General features: G+C 37.7%; 1 protein-coding gene across 1 annotated transcript in view; it reads left to right on the forward strand.

The window, feature by feature from the left end:
- The window catches only part of GPR158 (G protein-coupled receptor 158), a 425,723-nt gene that overhangs the window by 23,508 nt on the left and 384,534 nt on the right, over positions 1-17,681 (forward strand). Inside the window, exon 2 of the mRNA XM_046014062.1 lies at positions 10,376-10,481. Within this exon, the coding sequence (XP_045870018.1) occupies positions 10,376-10,481 (106 nt within the window). The remainder of the gene's footprint in view (positions 1-10,375; positions 10,482-17,681) is intronic.

The raw sequence follows: 17,681 nt of genomic DNA on the forward strand, positions 1-17,681 counted from the left end.
GACTTCCAGTACTATGTTGAATAAAGTGAAGAGAGTGGACATCTTTGTCTTGTTCCTGACTTGAGGTGAAGAGCTCTGCTTTCTGCATTGAGGATGATAATAGCTGTGGGTTTTTCATATATGGCCTTCATTATATTAAGTTTTTTCCCCTCTATCCCTACTTTGTTGAGTGTTTTTTTTCATAAATGGATATTGTACTTTGTCAAATGCTTTTCCTGTGTCTATTAAAATAATCATATGATTTTTATCCTTTCTCTTATTGATTTCTTTGTGAATATTGAACCACCTTTGCTACCCAGGAGTAATCCCACTTGATCGTGGTGAATGATTTTTTTAAATGCATTGTTTAATTCAGTTTGCTAGTATTTTGTTGAGGACTTTGCATCTATGTCCATTAGAGATATTGGCCTATAGTTCTCTCTTTTATTAATATCATTATCTAGTTTTGGTATCAGGGTAATGGTGGCCTCATAGAATGAAACTGGAAAATTTCCTTCCTTTTCTGTTTTTTGGAATAGTCTGAGAAGAATAGGTATTAACTCTTTTAAAAATATTTGATAGGGCACCTGGGTGGCTCAGTGGGTTAAGCCTCTGCCTTCGGCTCAGGTCATGATCTCAGGGTCCTGGGATCGAGCCCTGCATAGGGCTCTCTGCTCAGCAGGGAGCCTGCTTCCCTCCCTTTCTCTCTCTGCCTGCCTCTCTGCCTACTTGTGATCTCTCTCTCTGTCTAATAAATAAATAAAATCTTGAAAAAAAATATTTGATAGAATCTACCTGTGAAGCTATCTAGTCCTGGACTTTTCTTTGTTGAGAGGTTTTTGACTACTGACTCAATTTCTTTGTTGGTTTTTGGTCTCTTCAAATTTTCTATTTCTTCTTGTTTCAGTTTTGGTAATTTTTATGTTTATAGGAATTGTCCAATTTGTTGGAATATAGTTTTTCATAATATTCTCTTGTTTGTATTTCTGTGGTGTTGGTTATTATTTCTCCTCTTTCTTTTTGATTGTGTCTGAGTCCTTTCTCTTTTTTTCTTGATATATCTGGCTAGATGAACCAATCTTATTGATTTTTTTCAAAGAACGAGCTCCTGGTTTCATTCATCTGTTCTACTGTGTTTTTGTTTTTTTTTTTAAGTTTCTATATCATGTTTTTCTGCTCTAATCTTTATCATTTCCTTCCTTCTGATGGTTTTGTGTTTTGTTTATTCTTCTTTTTCTAGCTCCTTCAGATGTAAGAGTAGGTTGTTTATTTGAGATTTTTCTTGTTTCTTGAGATAGGCCTGTATTGCTATGAATTTCCCTCTCAGAATTGCTTTTGCTATATCCCAAAGATTTTGACCATTGTGTTCTCATTTTTATTTTTTTCCATGTTACTTTTTCATTTAGTCTTTTATTTCCTGGTTGACCAATTCATTGTTTAGCAGTATATTATTTAACATCCATATATGTGTTGTCTTCTCAAATTTTTTCTTTTGGTTGGCTTCTAGTTTCATAACATTGTAGTTAGAAAAGATGCATGGTATGACTTTGATCTTCTTGAATTTGTTGAGTCTTGTTCTGTGGGCTAATATGTGATCTATTCTGGATAATGTTCCATGTGCATTTGAAAAGAATGTGTATTCTGCTTAAGATGGAATGTTCTGGATATATATCTGTTAAATCCACTTGTTTCATTGTGTCATTCAAAGCCATTGTTTCCTTGTTGATTTTCTGTTAAGATGATCTGTTCATTGATGTAACTGGGTGTTAAAGTTCCCTACTATCATTGTAATGTTATCAATTAATTCCTTTATACTTGTTATTAACTGTTTTATGTATTTGGGTGCACCTACATTCGGTGCATAAATATTTACAATTGTTATATCTTCTTGTTAGATTGTCTGCTTTAATATTACATAGTGTCCTCCTTTGTCTCTTGTTATAGTCTTTGTTTTAAAGTCCATTTGCTCCAATATAAGTATTGCGATTCCAGCTTTCTTTTGACATCCATTTGCATGACAGATGTTTCTCCATTCACTCACTTTCAACCTACAGGTAGGGTTAGGTCTAAAATGAGTCTCTTATAGGCAGTATATAGGTAGGTCTTGTTATTTTAGCCATTCTCTCTATAACTTCTGGAGTGTTTAGTCCATTTATATTACTTATAGATACATATTTATTATAACTATTTGTTTTGTGGTTATTTCTGAATATTTTCTCTGATCCTTTCTTTCTCTGTTTCATGGTTTGCTGATTTTCATGAATGATATATTTGGATTTCTTTCTCTTTATTCTTTGCACATTTATTAGTGGTTTTTGATATACTGGTACCAATAGGTTTGTATATAACCTCTTCTGCATACAGCAAGCTATATTAAGTTGATGTTCATTTAATTTTGAACCCATTCTTTTCCCATTCCCTCCCCATGATTTAGGTATTTACTTCTATATTTTATATCCTTTTATCTTGTGAGTTTCTTGACTGATTTTTTTAATAGAAATATTCATTTTTACTTTTTTGTGTGTTTCCTACCTTTGTCTTTCAGTCCAGTTGTCTACAGAGGCTCTCTTTGCTGTTGTGGGCAATGCTGGATCCCTGGCCTGAATGTGGCATGCTTTAACTAGGTGTGCTCTGATATGTTTCTGAAATGAGAACTGTTGCCACCACTGCAGAAACTGAAGTGTCACAAAACTCCTACATTGGGAAATGCAGTGTTTGCAGGGGCTTGGGCTGGTCTTCTGTGGGAGGGTGTGTGTGTGTGGGGTGGGATCCACAATAATGGGACTGAGACATGACTGGGAAGGGTAGTTTCACTGGAGCATGATGTGGTGGGGTTTGGTGTAAGCAATTTAGGTAGTGGGTGTCAGAGCTGTAGTAGTTCCCAGAGTTGGCCCTGTGCTTATGCAGAGGAGCAGGGGAGAAAAATGGCACCAGCCACTTCCTTTGTTCTTGAAGGGGTTCTGTCCACAAACACTCTCTAGTATGTGCTCTGATATGGACAAATAGCCTGCCCATTATGTGCCCCAGGAGCTCTTCAGATTATTGTTTCCATGATGTGTGTCTATAGGTTGTTTGCCTGCCTTCTCTCCAAGAACAGTTCAGTGCCCTTGGGGCTCTATCATAGCCAAGCCCAATGACTTTTATAACTCCAGGCTTTATGCCTTACTGGTGGCCAGAAGTCATGAAATTTGGGCCCTCTCACCTTTCAAGCCAATTGCTATGGGGTTTTACTTTCCCATCACTCCCCTATGTGCCAGTGTGTCTCTCACTCTTCTCTAATACCACTCCATCCCTACTACAGCATCCATAATCTGATTCTCTCCCAAACCCTGTATCCACACTTTCTATCTTCTTCAACGAGACCTCTTCTCAACCTTTAGTTGTAGAGTTTGCTCTGCTAGTCTTCAGGTCAGTCTCTGGGATATTAGGATGATTTAGAATGGTTAGTTATATTCATGGAGTGAGACAAGCTTGTGGTCCTCCTACTCTGCAACCATTTTCCCTCATTGATAGACTTTTTCATATTAAAACATCCTTTCATTCTTAAGATATACTCTAGTGGATCATGATTTATAATTATTTTAAGATATTTTAACATTTTATTTAGCCAATATTTCCTTTAGGATTCTTGGATCTACGTGTAGTTAAAAGGGGTCTACAATTTTTTTTAGGTATTGTTCTCATGTGGTTTGGAATCAAAATCAAATAAAATGCATTGTTTTTGTTATATATTTATTGTAAAAACTTGTAAAAACTATAAGAACTATTTCTTAAAAGTTTGGTAGAATTCGTAGATAAAACATGTAAGCCTGAAGCTTTTCTGGCAAGTGAGTGATTTAATTTTTTTAAACTTATTGTCCTGTTCAAGTTTTATATTCCTTCTTAGGCAAGTTTTCCATTTTATATTTTCTAACAATTTATACATTTTTCATTAACTCTAGTTTTTAAAAGTTTATTAGAGAATTATTAATCATAATACTGTTTTTTAGAGCATTCCTTTGTATTTTTTCACTATATTTATTTGCCTATTTTCTTTTATTTGCATATTTTTTAATACTTGAGTCTCTTTTTCATCTTTTCAAAGAACTGTAGCTGTTTTTATAACTAAGAAGTTCTATTTTGAAATAATTTTAGATTTTAAGAAGATTAGCAAAAATAGTGGAGAAATTTCCCACATACCATTTACTCAACTTCCAGTAACATTAAAATCTTATCTAACCATGGTAAAACTATCAAAATTAAGAAAGTAATATTAGTGCAACACTGTTAAACTACAGATCTTGGGACACCTAGGTGGTTCAGTCGGTCAGGCATCTATCCACCTTCAGCTCAGGTCACGATCCCAGCATTCTGGGATCAAGTCCCACATCAGGCTCCTTGCTTGGCAGGGAAACTGCTTCTCCCTCTCCCTGCCACTCCCCCTGATTATGCACTCCAATGTTATAGCAGCATTATCAACAATAGCCAAATTATGGAAAGAGCCCAAATGTCCACTGACTAATGAGTGGATAAAGAAGATATGGTATGTACACACACGCACACAGGAACTAGGAGAAATATTACAAAGACATGAGCTATGGAAATTTTAGTCTGGTGGGGAAAACAGATCATTAAAGTATAAAGAAGGTAAGTATAGTGTATTATGGTAAGAATAGGGTAGTAGCTTCTAAATCAGTTTATGAAAGGCTTCAGAAAGTCAGGGAGGAGTTATGATTGTTAAAGCACAGTTTAGGGAAAGGGACTTCAGGTATAAAGAAATGTATAAAAGAATGGTTTTCTGAGATAGCATAAGTTTTTAAGGATACCACATGTAATTGTATGGAACAAACAATGTAATTGTGCAGAAAAGTGGTTGGCGATGTCAGTAGTAGGAGGGGTATGATACAACATTATACCAAAGAGCTTGGATTTTATTCTTTAGGACAGTGGGAAATACTGATTTAAGCTGGAAATCATTAGGATCAGATGGACATATTTCAAAGATTACATAGACAGCAGAGTGTGATGCTTACACTTCAATGCCCTTGCTTTCATGGAAACCTTCTAAAGTCCTAGAATGAACACTAGGAATGCGTTTTGTGGTCATCCTGAAAAAGGAGGATATTTTAACTGCAATGGTTTCTTTCTACTTAACTTGCTTCTCATACATTTTTTCTAGGCTGTGGGCATTTTGGAAACCACCTAAGGGAAAGTTCAGCATTATTTAGCAATACATATATATATTAAAGATTTATCTATTTATTTGAGAGGGAGGGAGACAGACAGACAGCAGGAGTGGGAGAGGCAAAGGGAAAGGGAGAGAGATTCTCAAGCAGACTCCCTATTGAGCTGAGACGGAGCAGGGGCTGCAACCCAGGACCTTGAGATCGTGACCTGTCTGGAAACCAAGAGTGGAATGCTTAAGGTACTGCGCCACGCAGACACCCCTAGTAATATATATTAAACTAGTTTGTACTACTGACATAGAAATAGCTTCTGGTAATGATCTTACTATCCACACCGCAGTTAAAAAGTAAAGATATAAGGCCGAAGGTCATATTGTAATACATGTATTCATGATTTTGTGTCTGTTTCTAAAGGAGGACTCTAAATCATACACACTTCAGGAACAGGATCTTTACCTGGAGCAATCTGAGACAGGACTGAAATCAGCAAATTAATGTAAAAATTTTTTTAGCCTTGGGAGAGATTAAGACCTGAACTAAGGCAGTAATAGTAAAAACGGAGGGGAAAGGTTAAGATACAAGGAGCATCCAGGGAGTACGATCTAGGGAAGGTGGCACTTGTTTTGAGGTGGGGGTTGGTTTCACAACACGTTATCGCGTTGGATAACTGAAGGACGGAGGTGCAATCATAGACGAAGAACATTAGGGGAACTGAAAATTTGGGTGCAGGATGAATCCCATTTGGGGCTTGTTGTGTTTCAGGTGCCAGACAAGTAGACAAAAATGCACGTCTGCGGCTCAGCTAAGCATCCAGGTGTTGGGGGATATAACTTGCTAATATTTTCTTCTCTGGAGGCCACTTACCAGGCTTTTTCGGCCCTCGTTTTCCAGTCCTCAGCCCAGGAAACCGCAACCACTTACACCCCCCAGAGCTTCCCAGCGGCGCCGGCTCACCGGATGTCCTAGCAGCACTTCCGCCCCTAGGGGCACGCGCTCAGGGGACGCTCTGCGCAGGCGCTGCGAGGCTTGTAACCCGGCCCAACCTCTGTGGGCGCAGGGATGGCTCGTGAGTGGTTTCGCCTCTGCGTGGTTTTCAGCAGGATACGTTCCTCCGCAGAGAGAGCGCTTTCTTCCTACTTAATCCCCCAAACCTCCACTTCCCCCTCCGGAAGTAACCAGCACCTCCCTGAGGGCTTTGTAGGTCTCCAGGCACCGAGACAGCGATGCTAATGAAGATGAGTCAGCGCTGATTTCCCAGCTGGTAAACTCACGACTTATTACCTTTGGTGCTTTTGCACAAAGACCGGAAAGCTTCCTGAGCTGAGCTTAAGGTCTGATGTGACTTTTGGTTGTAATGTAGGAACCAAGAATCAAGAGGGAAAATTTGCAGTGATTAAGGTATCGATTTCTTAAGCCAGTTCCCCCAGGAAAGGGACCGGAGTTAATTGCAGCCTCAGGGAACCCCAAGGTGGCTCAAGTCCCCGAGCAAGGCAGAACATGTGCGCTCTCTTGTGATTGAATTCGTTCAGTGTAGCAGGATAGGTGAGGGCAACTTGACCTCGCTCTTACTAACAGATGTGGAACAAATACAAATATATAGTTTTATTCGTTTATTACTTACAGATACATTCTCAATAAGCCATTCATGGCAGAACACCGAAATGTGGTGGACGGTAACAGTCCAGTGGGAAATATTGTGTCATTGAAGATGGCTGGTAATTTAGAGTGTGATATGAGCCTGAGCCATTGGTTGAATTAGAAATCTGTCCACTCTTTAAGAAAACAAACAAAAAAACCTCTTTCCCCTCACCTGCTGGAAGTCCCCCCACCGCCATTGCCCTTGTTACTTTGTAATATATAGCATAATTTACTTACTTGTTATAGCTGCCATTTATTATTTGTCCCACACCAGAGTTAAGCCCCATGGAGGCAGGAACTTTTTTTTCTGCTTACTGTTGTGTTTCAAAGGCCAAGAACAGTTTTGGCCCAAACCTGAGTGCTTAACTGGACATACACTTATTGAATGAATGAAAAAAAAGAGTATGTTATTTTTCAAAGAGCATGAAGTAGCCTAGAGTGGGCTTGCATGATTGGTGTGACCTCTGTGGGACATAATTCAAAGGCTGCTAGTAAAGACAGTCAAAAAATGAACAAATGTTTATGGAATATCGGCTGTACCCTAAATGATAGCTTCCCAAATTTCCCAGAGTTTACTATCTTTTCTCATTAGATGTTTTGACATTTTTATATTTGGGCCTATGCTGTTCACCTTCGTTGCATCTCTTATGGTGGTATGTTCTTACTAAATAGTAAGTATTTGTTGAAAGATCGAGGGAGTGAACTTCATTAAGGCATTAGGTTACCTGGGAATTCATTTATTTATCACATGAACAGGCACTTGTTTTATAGAATTATGGCCAAGAATGTAGTAGTTTGCAAATAGAGGTCTATTTCTCTGAAGGATTTGTGAGTTTTCTATAATAATTTTTAGGATTTCATTCCAGTGGTCCTCAGAAAATTTAACTTACACATATTCTGGGCTATCTGGATAACCAAATACTAACAGGAGGTTTTGGTGTCTCTGTTTTGTGTCTCTTTTGAGCATGTTACCACTACTTAACGTAGTATTTTGTGGCAGGTTAATAAGAAAAAGTCAGAGGCATCCTTTAAAAATGTAAAAGACTTATTCACCTTAAATGAAGCCCAAATGACAGTAAGCTACTCTGTCAGAAGAATTCACAGTAGTTTAAAAGGAGAAAAGAGAGAAATGAGTCATAGCATGTAGTAAAATAGGCTGGCTAAAGCCTGTACCATATTCCTGTTCTGAGAGGTGTTTAGTTTGGCAAAGCATAATCATTGGTGTTTTTATTTTTTTTTTAAAGATTTTATTCATTTATTTGACAGACAGAGATCACAAATAGGCAGAGATGCAGGTAGAGAGAGAGAGACACGGGGAAGCAGGCTCCCTGCTGAGCAGAGAGCCTCATTGGTATTTTTAAATTAATATATTAAATTTAAATTTTGTTGACTTTATAGTTTTGTTTGCATTTTATGATTTCGTGAGTGTTTTTTTGTAGCTACAAGAAGTGTAATATGAGGAATTTAAACCTAACTTTATATTTGTACATATTTAATAATACATAATGAAAGTAGTTTAAATTAGGAACAGGAGACCTTAAAAATGTGTTTTTATTTTAGTGGATTTTAATGAGATGTTTATACTTTACTCAAGTTTGTGAAAAATGACGTTACAAAGCTTTGAATGTTAGGCCCCAGAACACAGAATATTTACTTTAATGATGTACAGGTATGAAAGTTCACTGTAGGAAAGATGTTTCTGCTGCTAGTAGTGCTCGTGGTGCCGAAATACAGAAGAGAGGGCTCTTAGGAAATTGTTGGAAGATCGGTTGGAGAAAATGGAGAAATCTGAGATAAAACTGGAGCTTTCTTTGCAGTTTTGCTTTTGGCTCTGAATTTGTGAGTTTCTCTTTCTTAGCGATTTTTCTCAAATGGCTAAGTGAAATGCAGTGTTTTTGTTTCCAGATTTAAGAGAAGAAAAATGCTAATCAGCACTTCTCTAGATGGTGCAGTTCTCTGGTGTGGAACACTGGGAGACCTAAAGTGCTGGTTTTTGTGTGTTTGTTTGAATTCTGCTATGTTAGTCACCATACAGCATATCATGTTTTTAATGTAGTGTTCCATGATTCATTTTTTTGTGTATAACACCCAGTGCTCATTACAACACATTCCCTCCTTAATACCTATAACCGGGCTACTCCATCCCCCCGCTCCCCTCCCCTCTGAAACTCTCAGATTGTTTCCTGGAGTCCGTAGTCTCTTATGGTTCATCTTCCCCTTTCATTTACCTCCCTTCAGTTTTCCCTTCCTTCTCCTAATGCCCTCTGTGCTATTCCTTATGTTCCACATATGAGTGAGACCATATGATAATTGACACTCTCTGCTTGACTTATTTTACTTAGCATAATGTCCTACAGTTCCATCCATATCTGTGCAAATGGTGGGTATTCATCCTTTCTGATGGCTGAGCAATAATATTCCATTGTATATGTGAAGCACATCTTTATCCATTCGTCTGTTGAAGGGCATCTTGGCTCTTTCCACAGTTTGGCTATTGTGGACATTGCTGTTATGAACATTGGGGTGCATGTGCCCCTTCTTTTCACTACATCTGTATCTTTGGGGTAAATACCCAGTAGTGCGATTGCTGGGTCATAGAGTAGCTCCAGTTTTAAATTTTTGAAGAGCCTCCGTATTGTTTTCCAGAGTGCCTGCACCAGCTTGCATTCCCACCAACAGTGTAAGAGGGTTCCCCTTTCTCCACATCCTCTCCAACACATGTTGTTTCCTGCCTTGTTAATTTTGGCCATTCTAACTGGTATAAGGTGGTATCTCATTGTGGTTTTGATTTGTATTTCCCTGATGGCTAATGATATTGAACATTTTCTTCATGTGCCTGTTAGCTATTTGTATGTCTTCTTTGGAGAAATGTCTTCTGCCCATTTTTTGACTTCATTATTTGTTTTTCAGGTGTTGAGTTTGAGAAGCTCTTTATACATCTTGGATACTAGCCTTTTATCTGTAATGTCATTTGCCAATATCTTCTTCCATTCTGTGGGTTGCCTCTTAGTTTTATTGACTGGTTCCTCTGCTGTGCAGAAGCTCTTTATCTTGATGAAGTCCCAAAAGTTCATTTTTGCTTTTGATTCCCTTGCAAAGCCCTGTTTAAAGTCATTGTGATAGAAGATCAGAAGAAAGACGCTATCCAGCCCCTCCCCCTCCCCCATCCCTTGTCCCACACTGGGAAATAGGAAAAGAAAGAAAGGAGGTGAGGGCTTTACTTTGGTTTACTTTCATAGAAGGGGTACTGGGAGCAGGTGTTATTTAGAGTCGACTTTGCTACCATGTCCAGAGCAATACTAACTGGAGTTTAGTTAATCCACAAATATTTATTGAGCACCTCTATGTGCCAGGCATTATGTAGGGAGCTGAAGACAGTGACCAATACAGGGACTTAAGTAAAACTAATACTTGTTGGTTCTGTTGTATCGTGTCCCTATCTTCACTTGGTACACTTTAGTTGAATATGAGTGGGCAATGTGAATATTTTTAGTGCACTCTTGATGTTGATTTGTCTAATTTCTGGATGGGATACAGAATTAGAAATTGTAAGGGCTCAGATTAATTTGCTCTTATCTTTCTCTGTTTTTAAGGGGTGTTATGAAAGTTGACATAAATCTTCAGAAAGTGGACATTGACCAATGTTCAAGTGATGGCTGGTTTTCAGGAACTCACAAATGTCACCTTAACAATTCAGAGGTAAGAACCTGAAGATAAAACCCTCTGAAATCAGAAGCTCAGAAATGTATAACTTGAGAATTATTTTGTATTGACATGGGTAAGTTAACAAGATGCATCTCACTGGGAAAGAAAAGTCTCACATGCAGTTCTGAATTGTTGCTAACTGAACTGAAAGGGATAGAAAATTTTGTGCACAATAAGTGTTCATGTGGGGGCTCAGAGAAGGCTGAAACTTAAAATAGGTCCAAAGTTTGCCTTAGTCAAAGGCTGACCCTGTTCTTCAAAATGGGCTAGAAATTAAACCATGAAGTGAGAAACCCAGGAGGGGTCAACCAGATTATGCATATTTTTATGCTGTTATAATACTTGTTGAAACACTGATGCTGTGCATTCAGACACGGCGCCATCTGCTAGAAAAATGATAAAGTATGGCAGGGCAAATTTGAGAACAAAGAGAAAACCATTCAGGGACCTGGATAAGAAATATGTATATTTGTGTATGTTTTTCCAGTTTTAACCTCCTATCTGTGCTTGATTTCATGGGACTCTGATTGGTTTAAAAAAATCATCGAAGAGATCATACTTCTGGAAATAAGACTGTTATTTGTCTTTTGTAGCTTGAAAGAAGAAATGTGATGACATCCTGATTTTATTTTCAATAATCTATCTCTCAGGTCCCAAAACGCTGTGAAATGACTGTGCAATAAATCTTCTGATCCTAAATAAATACTTGAACTGTCCCAACTTTGAGTCATTGGATTGTGAGGAAAGTCAGCTTAATTTATTTAAAATACAGGGGAGATTGCCATAAATGTAGTAATTTAAATCTTCAATTTTAATTTTTTGTTCTAATGAAAGGTGGTTTTATATAGTACATTTTTTCTATCTAATATGATGCTCTTTATTTGTTATTTATTGTTATTTTATTTTTCTTCCAGCAGAGTTAATAGACAGCGTTACGTTAATTTCAGGTGTACAATATAATGATTCAATACATAGTGCTCCACTACAATATTCTTCAACCTTCCTATCTGCTAAAACCTTTAGAAAACCTCATGACTCCCCACATCCCTCTAAATCCATCACACATCCCGACAAATATCCCTGTAACACTCACTTCCTTGGTGCCCCCCATACAGTCCCACACATCCCCATATCCCCTCCCACATTTCTGTACATCTCCACAAACCACCCCTCAACACAGCCCTCACTTCCTTCACTACCCCCACCCCCAAATTGGGACTCAGATTATGTAAGTGAAATGTTTCGGTTTTGTCAATTCATAGAAGTTCAAGGTCCTCTTTTTGCTTCCTTTCACTCTTTGTTCTTTTGATTTTGAACTTTTCTGAGTTTCCACTTCCCTTTGGGTGATTCTGGCATTTCTAAAGATAGGAATTTCAATCACTGGTCTAGTGAACCTCGTGACCCTGATTATTATCTCTATGCCAATAGCATATAACCATTTAGGTGTGTCTTTTAGCCAGGATGGATTTTTTTCTGCAGGGGTGTTGTGTGACTATTTCTGTATAGCCTTGTTTCACTGGTGCTCCTGGGTGGTTGGAGTAAGTAGGCTGTCTACAAGCAAGGCGGGATTCACTTTTCAGTTTGTTACAGTTGCTGCTTGCCTCTAATAATCTTGGTGTATTTGTTTGTTTGTTTGTTTTCCTTCCAAGACATCTATTTGACTAGATGGTTATATTGCAAGAATCTCTTTATCTTTCTGAGTGATTTATTTTCATTGTCCAGGATTAATTTTCTGGGTGTTGTGTCTTTTTAAAGCTTTGAAATACACTAAGTTATTTCAAGATAAAATGTTATCCTCTGTTCTGGCTAAGAAGGATTACGTTGAAATATGTAACATGTGGCGTTGTGTATATGAGCATTATATTTATTAGATTCCCGTAGGAAAAACTGAGAAAACGTATTCTACAAGACTGACAGTTCAATGCATCTTATTTAAAAATGTTGTCAAAAGAGACTCAGTGATCAGAAATACCATCAATAAATAGTGAATGTACAAAATGCAGATTTTGACTTAGACTCTGGATCTCTCCACTCCCTTCCCTTGCCACGTGCTAGAATTGGGAGTGGGAGATGTAGGTGTCCTGGGTTGTGCCCTGGAGACCCTTGGTGGGTAGTCTGACTCACAGAGGACTGCCATGGAGCTCTTCACACAGTTTTGCTGGGCTTCCTTAAGCTCCTGTAGTTGGTGCTGGTCACTCCAGGCATCTGCAATAATTCCATACCACATCTTCAGTCTGGGGACTAGCAGTGGTCTTTCAGACCTTACCTGTACGGATGTGAGTTGGAGATGAGGAGTTGGCTTCTCTTACCTTTTTGGTGCTTGGGAAAACAGAAAAATGACCTGGGTATTTCTTATCTCTCTGGCTCTCCTTTGTCACATATTTTCTGTTAGGGACCCCAAGGATCCCTATGTAAACTGGCTTATGTTGGGAAGTCGTTAACATGACATTTGTAGAGTGTAGGAGCCTATCTTGATGAATATCCATATCATTAGAAACAGAGATACTCATCACGTTTATTGTGGGTTTTATCTTGCCAATGTTTAATACTCTTCTCTTACAAATGCTAGTGGAAGTCACACATTTTTGTTCTATTGAGGCAAACTTTTCACTTTTAAAATGTTTCTGGTGTGTTAAGTTTTTAGCCTTCAGGATATCCTAAACCAGAACAATGAGTCTGATGTTGGAAATAGGTAAGTGGCATGTGACCAATGACAAAAACCTCAGGGATATTTTAGAAGGGCATGGAATGATTTGTGAAGAAAATAATTTCTCAGTGAGTTTGGGTCCTTACAGGAACTAGGAAGCCACTTAGTATTTTTTGAAGGGCACAATAAAACAGGATCTGAACCAACATCCTGAACTGGATTGTAGGATTATTCTGGCTGTTTTTGTAAGTGGTCCAGATCATTGCAACAGGGACTAGATCATGTTGTCAGTATTCATTTAAATAATTCTTGGCCTATTTTCATATCATTGTTTGCACTGAGTACACCAAATCCTCTCCCACCAGAATAGTTTATTAAAAAACTCTACAATAAATTGATATTCATGTTTTGTTTTAAAGGTTTTCTTTTGCTTTGTTTCCATTATAAGGATTTTTAAAAAATCACTATTTAAAGTAGGACAGTGGCCTTGAAATTTTTTGGTTATATTCTACGTAAAAATGCTCTAAGTATCCATCCAAAGTATATGTGAATTTTTAATCTAGAAAATATGAGTTTTTCCTTATATTTATATATTCTTTATATTCATTAAAAACTTAGGTTGAGATAAAGATAATAATGTTTTAATGTATATTATGTATTATAAATATTATATCTTTAATGATAACAATAAATTAACTGATGCACAATTATGCTTCATCATTTTTTAAAATCTTAGTTTAATACTTAGTAATGCAATGATTATAGGTCTCTAAGTTCAGTTTATTTTTATACTTTGTTTTAATGTCAGTCATGGTTGAAAATATGCCTCACAAGGATATGTCACTCCAAATTGAAGAAATGATTTGTTGACTATGTTTGCTAAAGACAGTGTTCATTTTTCAGTTCCATGTACTAGTTTTGTACAGGTTTTTGCAAAATTCAGCCAGCAGTCTTTCATCTAACCTGATTAACTATTTGGAAAGCTGGGAATTTTAATATTTTAAGGGAATAGGTTAAAAAGTCCACTCACACTTTTGTGGGGAATATTTTAAACAGATTAAGAAATTTTATTTCCAACTTTAAACTATATGGTTAATGAGTATAGTTTCTGGGAACGAAAACCACATAACACTGAAAACATTTCCAAATACGCGTTTTCAAAATGCTCACTTCAGCTGGCTTTCTAATGGATTGTTAAACTGTGACTTTTACTTTGAAGGAACAGCTTAGATGTACTTTTGACAGGCACTACTGACTACCACTTGTCATCACAGAGCAGGTCAGCAAATTTAGAGCATTTTCTTTTTTTTTTTTTTAAAGAGTAATGCATAACTAGTCTTTGAGTTGAGAAGCAAGGAGTTCCCTTTGAGATAATCAGAAAATCTATGTGTGGGAAAAGGTTTTCCAAGTCACACACCATGTCGTTTTGAAGAATTGTAAGAATTTTACAGTTTGAAATAATATATTCTGTAAATCCACTTAGATGGTCAGACGTAAATGGTAACACATTGAAATTTGAAAGTAAATGAAGGAACCAGCTAATCACTGTTCATATTGGCTCCTGGGAACTCCTAGTTTTCCTTCAGGATACCTCAGGTGACTTAACCACTATTATGGTCTTATGACATGTGGACTGAGTAAGAGCCTTAAGGTCTCTCCAAGTCTTAAATTAGTAAAGCTTGACTTCTCATTTTTTAAATAAGAGATGTTAAATATAAAGAGAAGTTCTATTTTCTTTTCGTATGCCAATTAACCTGTTAGGCCCTCTGCTTTGGAGACTACTTCTTGAGGTTATCATTTTACTGTTCTTCCTAGAATCACCTGAGTGATTGTGTTGTCAGCTCAGCCAGTGATTTTTTAAAATTTTTTATTTATTTCTTTTTTTTTTTATAAACATATAATGTATTTTTATCCCCAGGGGTACAGGTCTGTGAATCACCAGGTTTACACACTTCACAGCACTCACCATAGCACATACCCTCCCCAATGTCCATAACCCCCTCCCCCTCTCCCAACCCCTCCTCCCCCCAGCAACCCTCAGTTTGTTTTGTGAAATTAAGAGTCACTTATGGTTTGTCTCCCTCCCAATCCCATCTTATTTCATTTATTCTCCTATCCCCCTAACCCCCCATGTTGCATCTGCATGTACTCATATCAGGGAGATCATATGATAGTTGTCTTTCTCCAATTGACTTATTTCACTAAGCACGATACCCTCTAGTTCCATCCACGTCGTCGCAAATGGCAAGATTTCATTTCTTTTGATGGCTGCATAGTATTCCATTGTGTATATATACCACATCTTCTTTATCCATTCATCTGTTGATGGACATCTAGGTTCTTTCCATAGTTTGGCTATTGTAGACATTGCTGCTATAAACATTCGGGTGCACGTGCCCCTTCGGATCACTACGTTTGTATCTTTAGGGTAAATACCCAGTAGTGCAATTGCTGGGTCATAGGGTAGTTCTATTTTCAACATTTTGAGGAACCTCCATGCTGTTTTCCAGAGTGGCTGCACCAGCTTGCAATCCCACCAACAGTGTAGGAGGGTTCCCCTTTCTTCGCATCCTCGCCAGCATCTGTCATTTCCTGACTTGTTAATTTTAGCCATTCTGACTGGTGTGAGGTGATATCTCATTGTGGTTTTGATTTGTATTTCCCTGATGCCGAGTGACGTGGAGCACTTTTTCATGTGTCTGTTGGCCATCTGGATGTCTTCTTTGCAGAAATGTCTGTTCATGTCCTCTGCCCATTTCTTGATTGGATTGTTTGTTCTTTGGGTGTTGAGTTTCCTAAGTTCCTTATAGATTTTGAACACTAGCCCTTTATCTGATGTGTCGTTTGCAAATATCTTCTCCCACTCTGTCAGTTGTCTTTTGGTTTTGTTAACTGTTTCCTTTGCTGTGCAAAAGCTTTTGATCTTGATGAAGTCCCAATAGTTCATTTTTTCCCTTGCTTCCCTTGCCTTTGCTGATGTTCCTAGGAAGATATTGCTGTGGCTGAGTCGAAGAAGTTGCTGCCTGCGTTCTCCTCAAGGATTTTGATGGATTCCTTTCTCACATTGAGGTTCTTTATCCATTTTGAGTCTATTTTCGTGTGTGGTGTAAGGAAGTGGTCCAATTTCGTTTTTTTGCATGTGGCTCTCCAATTTTCCCAGCACCATTTATTGAAGAGGCTGTCTTTTTTCCATTGGACATTCTTTCCTGCTTTGTCGAAGATTAGTTGACCATAGAGTTGAGGGTCTATTTCCGGGCTCTCTATTCTGTTCCATTGATCTATGTGTCTGTTTTTGTGCCAGTACCATTCTGTCTTGATGATGACAGCTTTGTAATAGAGCTTGAAGTCCGGAATTGTGATGCCACCAACTTTGGCTTTCTTTTTCAATATTCAGTTGTCAGCCAGTGATTTTTATAGAGTTCTAAGATAGTTTTTGGATATCTCTGTTTTCTACTACTAGGTGGGAACCCACTTGTAACTCTTTACTACTTCATTGGATCTAAGTTAATTAATCTCTAAGGATATACTTTTAGAAAGTTAAAAATGTAAGAAAAGGTGTCATTTAGTGTGCAAGACAAGAAATTTAATGCAAAAATCTAAGGAAAGCAGAAGGAGTTAATCATTCTCTTTTGGAAGCTGTCCTATATACAGAGTGTAGCTTACTAATTTCATTGCAATAGGGTTTAAAGTGCTTTTCCAGAGATCTCTTACTGAATTCAATTTGACTGAGTGAAATTGCATAGAAACAGCTGTATGTTAGTTCTCATTTTATGGCTGCAATCTCACCAATCATTTCTTTTGTCTTTAATCTTTTCTCTAGAAAGGTTCTGCTTTACAAATATTATTGTTCACCTATCTCTAGAAGTCTGCTGCTACAATGGTCACTAGCCACATGATGGCTCCTGAAATGCTAAGCAGTTCAAATTAAACAAAATGAAGAATTCAGGTCCTTCCTAGCCTGGTTTCAAATGTATATAGCCATATGTAACCAAGGCTACCATATTGAACAGTGTAGTGGAGAACTGTGTTTTAGAGTATGGTCTGACTTATAATGTAGTGGAAACACATAGATTATTGAAACCTTTCAAATCTGAATTTCCTCTTATAGTAACACTGCTTTCAAATTTACTAAGGGATGTTTAAGGACAAACTTGAAATGAATTTTGGGTTATGCAGGCATTCTTAAAATCTACTGTATTATCTCAATTGAAAATAAATATTGAGAGGGACGCCTGGGTGGCTCAGATGGTTAAATGTCTGCCTTTGGCTCAGGTCATGATCCAGGGGTCCTGGGATCGAGCCCCAAGTCTGGCTCTTGGCTCAGTGGGGAGCCTCCTTTTCCCTCTCCCTCTGCCTCTCCCCCTGCTCATTCTCTCTCTCTCTCTCTCTCTCTCTCTGTCTGTCTTTTTCTCAAATGAATAAATAAAATCTTTTAAAAAAAGAAAATAAATATTTAGAAATGTGCAAACTTTTTAATGCCATTATTTTACCCTGAAAACTGTAAAAATCTTTCAGTAAATGGAGAAAAGCAAATACTGGAAATCTTT

This window comes from Meles meles, chromosome 7 (assembly GCF_922984935.1).
Source record: "Meles meles chromosome 7, mMelMel3.1 paternal haplotype, whole genome shotgun sequence".
In the NCBI taxonomy this organism is placed as follows: domain Eukaryota; kingdom Metazoa; phylum Chordata; class Mammalia; order Carnivora; family Mustelidae; genus Meles; species Meles meles.